This window comes from Chrysochloris asiatica, unplaced genomic scaffold, assembly GCF_000296735.1.
Source record: "Chrysochloris asiatica unplaced genomic scaffold, ChrAsi1.0 scaffold00312, whole genome shotgun sequence".
NCBI classification, from domain to species: domain Eukaryota; kingdom Metazoa; phylum Chordata; class Mammalia; order Afrosoricida; family Chrysochloridae; genus Chrysochloris; species Chrysochloris asiatica.
In genome coordinates this window covers 2642532-2650733 of record NW_006408830.1, presented here as the reverse complement: position 1 = coordinate 2650733, position 8202 = coordinate 2642532, and the positions used below count along the sequence as shown (strand labels likewise).

Here is an 8202-nt window from a genome sequence, read left to right as displayed (position 1 = left end):
AAAATGTGTATGAATTGTTGAATGGAAACCTGATCTGCTTTGTAAACCTTCAGCCAATTCACACTAAAAAGAAAAAAAAAAAAAAAAAAACCAAACAAACAATAAAACACAGCCCTGAGTCAGACCCACTCAGTCCCTAATAGCCCCCAGGCTGCTGTATGGAAGCTCCAAGTTTGGCCACCTGTCTGGCACGCACGGGAGAGAGGAGGTAGGTGACCACTACTTCCCCCAAGGCCCGGGCTGTGACTGGGGACTGGCTGCCCTCAGTCCGTAGTGCGGCGGTTCCTGGCCCAGGGGGACACCTTCACGCAGTTGGAGACACTCAAGAGGGAAAATGAGGAGATGCTGGTGAGGCTGAAGCAGGAGAAGCAGCGCCTCCAACAGGAGCTCGACCACCTCAAGTATTCCGGGGAGACCACGCTGGTGAGGTGAGGCCTCAGTGCCCAAAGGAAGGTGTGGGGTGCACACGTAGGGTCGCTCAAAGACGTCCTCTCTGGCTTCCTGCAGCGAGCAGAAGCTGCAAGCCGAGCTGCAGGGGCGCCTCAAGACCGAGGAGCAGCGGCGCACTGTGGCGCAGGAACAGCTAGAGCGCACCTTGAGGGGGATGCAAGTTGTCAAGGCCGGCCTCGAGCAACTGGCGAGCAAGCTGCACTATGTCACCGTGGTAGGCCCTGCCAAGCCCGGCCCCATCCCCTGTCCAGACGTCAGTCTGAGACCCCCAGAACTTCAGGGTCCCAGCCCCGCCTCAAGCTCGTCCCCACCCAAGACCCCATTCGAATCCAAGAGCGGCCAAGACAAGAGAAGAAGCCCTCACCCTGCGCATTTCAGTTATCATCCTATCAAAAGATTCCCTTCACTACACTTACGGTCTCTGGAATTCAGCCCGAGACTTAAGAGGCTCCTCCCCACACAGGATAGCCACACCCCTGTGGGTGGTCCCTCGCCTTAAAGGCTCATCTTTGAATGAAAAAGCCCCGCCCCCTACTTCTCTGGCTCCCTCCCTGCCGACTTAGCTCCGCCCCTGGCCACAGGAGGGCAGCCGCTTCTCTGGGAAGGAGTTGGATCCCCTAACGGCCAACTACATGCCGGACCTGCTGGGCATGGTGGAGGAAAAGCTGCTGAAGTTGCACACACAGCTCGAGAGCCTCAACCTGCCGGAGATGCTGGAACACATCGCCGATCGCGAGGTGCCACTCCCTCAAGGGGCAGGGATCTGGAGACAAGGGGATGGGGCTGAGGGGTCTGAAGTAGGATCGGAGAAACCTGAGAACCGGGGGCAGCGGCAGAGACCGGAGAAACCTGAGAACCGGGGGCAGCGGCGGAGGCGACCCTCGAGACACCTGGGAGGACCCTGAGGAGCCAGGGGTGAACCTGAGAGACAGGGCTAAGCTAATGCAGCTGAGGGCAGGTCTAGGGAGGCCAGAGGGCAGGGCTAGGGGAGGGGTCTTGGCGTGAGAGGCCAAGGAGGGGGGCCCGAGAAACCAGGGGCGGGTCTGAGGGACTTGGAGGCGGGACTAAGTGTCAGGTGCACACTGAGAACAAGGGGCCTGGCTGGCCCTTGGCAAATAGCGAAACCTGAGGATTGAGCAGTGAGCTCAGTGTAGAATAAGGATAGAGCTCGGAATGGGATGGAGAAGGAGTGAAAAGGACACTCTTTGAAGCCCCTACTCCGCTCACCCTCCTCTCCTCCGCCTCCCCCCGCCCAGTTCTACGCCAGTTTAGAAGGAAAACTGCCCCTGTACAACACCCGCATCACCCTGCCGCTTGCCAGTCCCAAGGACAAGTACTTCGGTCAGTGCGGGCAGGAAAAGGGGCGGAGCGGGAGCCCTAGCCGAGACCAGACTGACTGCCAAGATGGGGGCGGAGGCCCGGAGAGAGATGGGGACCGGGACTCCACCGTCCTCTTCCCCCCTCACTCGTTCCCCGTCCCCGGCAGACGAGGAGGAGAGTGAAGACGAGGACAACCTCGTGGCGACGCGCGTGGCGCTCAAGGTCCGTTCCCAGAAGCTCATCGAATCCCGCAGCAAGAAGCGCAATCGCTCGCGAAGACCCTAGATACACCCTTGCGCCTCCGAGAGCCCCTTGGGAATCCCCGACCCCTCTGGGGTCTAGCTGCAGGCCCAAGGGCCCCTTCCAGGGTTGAACAGGCCCAGACAGGTTGTAGAGGCAGTGGGCGTCGCTGGAAGGAGGAGGGGACTGGGGCCTGGCCGGACGTTCCCACAGTAAATCTTCCCCGTCGGAGCCGCGGGCCCTGGAATCGCGCAATAAAGGTCATCGACCAGTCCCTTGGGTATTTATTTCCCTCTCTTTGACCCAGTATTGGAGTCCTGGGTGATGCAAATTGTTAGTGTGTCGCCCTGCTAATCGAAAGTTTGGAGGTTTGGGTGCACCAAGGATTATCAGAAGAAAGGCTTGGTGATCTACTTCCAAAAAAACAGTCTACCAGTGACAGTTCTACTCGGAAACACGGGAAGTCGCCCTGAGTGGGAGTAGACTGGGCCAACAGTTTCACCTGGTACCAGCCTAGACAGGTCTGCTCCTCAAAACCAGGTACCACAGACTCAGCGGTCTCTTGCCGGGAAGTGACAAGACCCCCATCAACAGGAGACACAGCGACTCCCAGACCTAGGCAAATCAGCCCTTACCAATTGAGGGTCGTGGTCTCTCTGTGACGAACACCTAGCTTTGCACACCAGCTCCCCTGCACTTAGAGTTCCCGAAGAGACCTCTCCCCTAGAAAGAAATGTGCCCTTTCTCCTAGCGACTGTTTGATTCACATCTCCGAACTGGGGTCCTACAGACCTGGTCTGGGATCTGGGGTCTAGCCAGGGACAGCCAAGCGGTGGGTCGGCCCTACTTCTCAGGCTCCGCCCAATCCGTCCGCCCCGCCCCACCAGAGCGCCCCGCCACTGCCCACGGCTCGCCAGCCCTTCCGCCTCAGTCATCGGCGCTGAGGACCCGGACGGGTGCTGGCCATGGAGCGCACTGCTGGCAAGGAGCTCGTTCTGGTAAGGGGCCAGGACCCAGAACACTACATCCAGATACTCCAGGCCTTGGACCCTCTGATTGTTGTTTTTCCCTCCGCCTCACCCCCATCAAACTGTTCGAAATCTCCGGGGAGGTGCTCCGGACTCACAGCCCCTTACTCTCAGCCCCTAACGCTGGGACTGGTTACTTTGTGTGGGGGGGAGGGAGAACCCTAAGCGCGTCTGCGGGAGGGGACAGAGAGAGTGAAGCTGGACCTTGGGACGTCCCCAAATCCATGTCTTCAGGACAGCACGGAGGGGACGTCTCTAATCTGGTACCTGGGACCTCGCTCCAAGTCCCGCAAGGCTCGGACTTGGAAGGGGAGGATAGCGCTGAAAGGCCGGGTCTGAGTTCACGCGGGCAAGGGGTCACCAAAGCCCCGGGTGTCCTGAGCTCGCCTCCGTGTCCAGGCGCCGCTACAGGACTGGGGCGAGGAGACGGAGGACGGCGCGGTGTACAGCGTGTCCCTGCGGAGGCAGCGTAGCCAGCGCTTGAGCCCAGGAGAGAGATTTGGGGGCAACCAGGTGAGGAAGGGGTTGGAGGGTGGGTTGGTCAGGTGAGGGCAGCCAAGTAAAACGGGTGCGGGGGTGGGGGAAGGGGACAGGTGTAAAGGTGAACGGGCGAGGAAAGGACGGGGCCAGAGTGTTTGCCAGGTGACTGGGGTCTGTGGATGGCGCAGTTGCGGAGTAGAGAAGAGGCCACTTGTTAAGGTCGAGACTGGACAACCGCTCCAGGGACAGCCAGATTTGGTGGTGCGGAACCAGAGACAGGGGTGGGGTTTAGAGGTAGCAGGTGAAGACAGGTTAGGGCGGAGGGCTAGGCCTGCGAACTCCAAACAAAGCGCCAAGAGAAGCTTGGGGGCTGACCTAAGAAGTGGGCGGGCTAGGGTGCCTGGCAGGACGGGGTGTGGGGATACTTTGTGAACTGGGCAAAAAGAATGAATGCGGCCCCTCCCCCCCGCATTAAGAGGAAGGGACTGGATCCGATATAAGGGTGCCTGAGGCGTATCCGGAGGGGTTCCCCACCCCCGCCAGCGTCTCTCACCGCCCCTCTGTTCCTTAGCCCTCCAGCTCCACCGAGGCGTTTCTCCATTACCGTACAAGCAAGGTGCGGGCGCTGAGGGCGGCGCGGCTGGAGAGGCTGGTACGTGAGCTGGTGTCTGGAGACCGCGAGCAGGATCCTGGGTTCGTGCCTGCCTTCCTGGCCACACACCGGGCCTTTGTGCCCACTGCCCGCGTGCTGGGCCTTCTACTGCCACCGCCGCCGCCACCATTGCCGTCGGGGTCAGTATGTACCAGACCTCCATGTTCCCAGGTCCAGATCCCCACCTGTACACTCTGCCTCAAGTTTTTAAATCAGGAACCCCCCCCAACCACAGAACCCTCCTCCTAAGCCTCTTCTCACCTCCTCTGCATCACCTGATTGGGTAGGGCTCTTCCTAGGATAGAGATCAAGAAGACAGAAGGACAAGATCTGAACCTCAACAAAAACCTGAGGTTGGTCCCCCATTGGGGTGGTGTTGGGGTCGTGAAGTTCAAAGGTCAGGCTTCAATGGGACAGGGTGGGATAAGCTGAAAGTCCAGGTTGGCTCATCAAAGGTCAGAGGTCAAGTCTGAGGTTCAGGGCAAGTGAGGTCCAGAATTCAGGGCTGGGCTGCATCATCCCACCTCTCTTGCTAGATCTGTGGTGTCTGTACTGGGCTCCTGGCTTCAGGACCACCCTCAGGACTTCAGAGACCCCCCTGCCCACACAGACCTGGGCAGCATTTGCACGTTTCTGGCTTGGGCAGCCCCAGAAGGGGCTGAGGTCAGAGAAGCAAAGAGACTGCTGGGAGATTTCCTGGAGGAGGCTCAGCTGGAGCAGGAAGAAGAGGAGCAGCCAGACCCGTGGGCAGGTGAGAGTCATGGAGAGAGGGGTGTCATGGAGTTAGGGGACTCGTTAGCACCCCTCCCTCCAGGGGCCTTCTCCATCCTCTTAGAGCTACAGACCATGGGCCAGTTCTTAACTCTGTCGGAGCTTCAATTTCTGCCCCTGTAAAATTGAATCAATTTTCCCCCCTAAAGTGTTAGGAGCTCTGGTAGCGTAGTGGTTACGAATCGGGCTGCGAACCTTAACGTCAGCGGTTCGAAAATACCAGCTGCTCCGCGGGAGCAAGATGAGGCTTTCTACTCCCGTAAAGATTTACACCCTCGGAAACCCTGTACAGGGTCGCTATGGGTCGGACCCGACTCAACGGCACTTAACAACAACAACAAAGTGTTAGTATTTGTCCCCACGCCACTTCATCCTACCTACAAAGTAAATCCTGACCATGAGGTCAGAATGTCCAGTGTTTTTTTTTTGCTACAAACCATTTCATGTCCACTTGATTTACAAGCCACAAAGACCTGGGTTCACATCCCAGATCTGCCACTTCCTGACTGTGTGACTTTGGCTAAGTTACATCACCTCTCTGAGCTTCCTAAGTATTTGTAAAATGGGGTGATAACAGTTCTCACCACATTGGTGTCTTCATTCAACAAATATTTAACCACTGGCTTTGGGCACATAGTAATGGACAAGAGCTCATAGTTACCTGAGGAAAAGAGTCAGTAAACATATCAACACAGTAAAGGCTTGGCACTATATCTTGGCAAATAGTATTATATTTATTGTTGTTATCTCTAATTCTTAATAATTAAATATCTACAACTGCTCGTTGGAAACCCTATGGTGGTGGTGGTTATGTGTGGTGGAGTCGGTTCCGACTCATAAAGACCGGGTACAGGGTTTCTGAGGCTGTAAATCTTTATGGGAGCAGAAAGCCTCATCTTTCTCTCGCAGAACAGTTGGTAGTTTCGAACTGCTGACTCTGAGTTTAGCAGCTCGATTCATAACCACTACACTACCAGAGCTCCTTCGGAAATCCTATACAGAGTCACTATTAGTTGGAACTGACTCGATGGCACTTAACAACAACTACTACTTATAGTAAAATATATACAAGAAGCCTTACTGATATTTCAATCTATCTGACCCATTACAAGGCTCGTTGACCCTGTCTGTTGCAGCGCACTTTGGGGATGGGCCCAAAGGCATATAAAAGGAGGTTTCAAAATTCATGGAAAGATGGAATTGAAAGATAATAGAACTTTTTCACCAACTTCTTGAAGCCCCCTTGTACTTCTCAGGGCTTTGTTCAAATGTCACCTCCTCAGAAAAACCTTTCCTGACTCCCTCAGCAAAAATATCCCCGACACTGTGTCTTCTCACCAGCCTTGTTTTTCTGCATCACCCTCTTTTACACACTTTGTTGTTGTTGTTAAGTGCCGTCGAGTCGATTCCAACCAATAGCGACTCTCAACAGGGTTTCCGAGGCTGTAAATCTTTACGGGAGCAGAAAGCCTCATCTTTCTCCCATGGAACAGCTGGTAGTTTCGAACTGCTGACCTTGCAGTTCACAGCCTGATTCATAACCACTACACTGCCAGAGCTCCTTTTTACACACTTTGTTGTTGTTGTTAATTGCCGTCGAGTCGATTCCGACCCACAGCAACCCTGTACAGGGTTTCCAAGGTTGTAAATCTTTACAGGAGCAGAACGCCTCATCTTTCTCCCATGGAACAGCTGGTAGTTTCGAACTTTTGACCTTGTGGTTCATAGCCCGATTCGTGACCACTACGCTACCAGAGCTCCTTTTTACACACTTTAGACCTGGGTTTTTGCTCATCTGCTTCTCCTGCTGAGTGCAGGACAACAATACCACATCCTTCTTGTCTCCAACTCTGTCTCCAGGGGTAGGAACAACTCAGTTTTGTTGACTGAATAATTGTCTCCTGGTTCAGGGGTCAGCCCTCTCTGAGCCAGCAGCTTATAAAGTATCATCTATCACCCATCTGTGTTTGATCTGATCCCTATTACAAAAGCTCCTATGTCCCTGATTCCCATCCTTTAATCCTCAGATTAAAGTGGCTGCATTGCTCTCTATTTTACAAAATAGCAGCCACTTTGCTATTCCTGGTGACAAAGTCCCCACTATTTTTATATTTGTGTCCACCCATCTCTCCTCCTGGTCACTAAATATCTTTCTCCCCCTGCTTTTAAGATTTCATCAGCTGATTTAAAATCATGAGAGAGTACCAATCCAATGTGGTCACCAGGAGCTCCATGTGGCTATTAAAATGGAGTTTAAATGAACTAATATTAAATATTAAGGAGCTCTGGTAGCGTAGTGGTTACGAATCGGGTTGCGAACCGAAAGGTCAGCAGTTCGAAACTGCCAGCTGTTCCACAGGAGAAAGATGAGGCTTTCTGCTCCCGTAAAGATTTATAGCCTCGGAAACCCTGTACAGGGTCGCTATGAGTCGGAACCAACTCCACGGCACATAACAACAACAAATGAATTGGAACAGACTCAATGGACAGCAAACCACAAGGTGGGAGATTTGAGCACCCCAGCCGCTCCATGGGAGAAAGATGAGGCTTTCTGCTCCCGTAAAGATTTACAGCCTCGCAAACCCTGTACAGTCACTATGAGTCGGAACCAGCTCAATGGCATGTAACAACAACAAATGAATTGGAACTGACTCAACATTTAACAAAACAACATTTTGCAATATTTGCTAATACATATCCACATACATGGGAACATCCTTCACTTTTGGAATGTCAGTTTCAAGATTCAAGAGGGTCAGTTCTGACTTTTTATTGCTTCTGCTGCCATTTTAAATTCCACAAATGACGCTGCTTCCTTATGTCTTAACTCTGCAGGCTCCGGCTATATTTACAGCTCAGGTTTTGTCAGATGATATTTTTTTAATCTCTTATTTAATTATTTAAATAAAACATTTAATTGTTTATTTGTTTGTTATTATTAATTTATTATTTCTTGCTTCCTTCTTTAATTGCTCCACTTCATTTCCTATGGGATGTATCACTGTTGTTCCCTGTGGATTTCTTTTACTTTTGCCTTCAAAATCACGCATGCTGCCATCTACCTTTTGGGGAAAGTTTAGCAAATTTTATTTATCTGTGTTTTGTTTTCTTTTTAACTTATATTTATCCAAGAGCAGGCCCATTATTTGTATTTCTTCCCAAAAAAGATATTGTTTCATCTGAGCACCAGTTCCACACAATAAGGAAGACCATAGAAAAATTGATGCTTTTGAGTTATGGTGTTGGAGGAGAATATTGAAA

At 52.8% G+C, this 8202-nt stretch overlaps 2 protein-coding genes across 2 annotated transcripts in view; both read left to right on the top strand.

Moving 5' to 3' along the window:
• Positions 1–2055, top strand: part of CCDC151 (coiled-coil domain containing 151) — a 15303-nt gene extending 13248 nt beyond the window's left edge. Inside the window, exons 9-13 of the mRNA XM_006875171.1 lie at positions 268–428; positions 508–664; positions 1032–1187; positions 1707–1791; positions 1937–2055. Coding sequence (XP_006875233.1) covers positions 268–428; positions 508–664; positions 1032–1187; positions 1707–1791; positions 1937–2055 — 678 coding nt within the window. The remainder of the gene's footprint in view (positions 1–267; positions 429–507; positions 665–1031; positions 1188–1706; positions 1792–1936) is intronic.
• A 920-nt stretch (positions 2056–2975) lies between these two features.
• The window catches only part of RGL3 (ral guanine nucleotide dissociation stimulator-like 3), a 14742-nt gene continuing 9515 nt past the window's right edge, over positions 2976–8202 (top strand). Inside the window, exons 1-5 of the mRNA XM_006875170.1 lie at positions 2976–3008; positions 3438–3551; positions 4090–4310; positions 4470–4523; positions 4707–4921. Of these exons, the coding sequence (XP_006875232.1) occupies positions 2976–3008; positions 3438–3551; positions 4090–4310; positions 4470–4523; positions 4707–4921 (637 nt within the window). The remainder of the gene's footprint in view (positions 3009–3437; positions 3552–4089; positions 4311–4469; positions 4524–4706; positions 4922–8202) is intronic.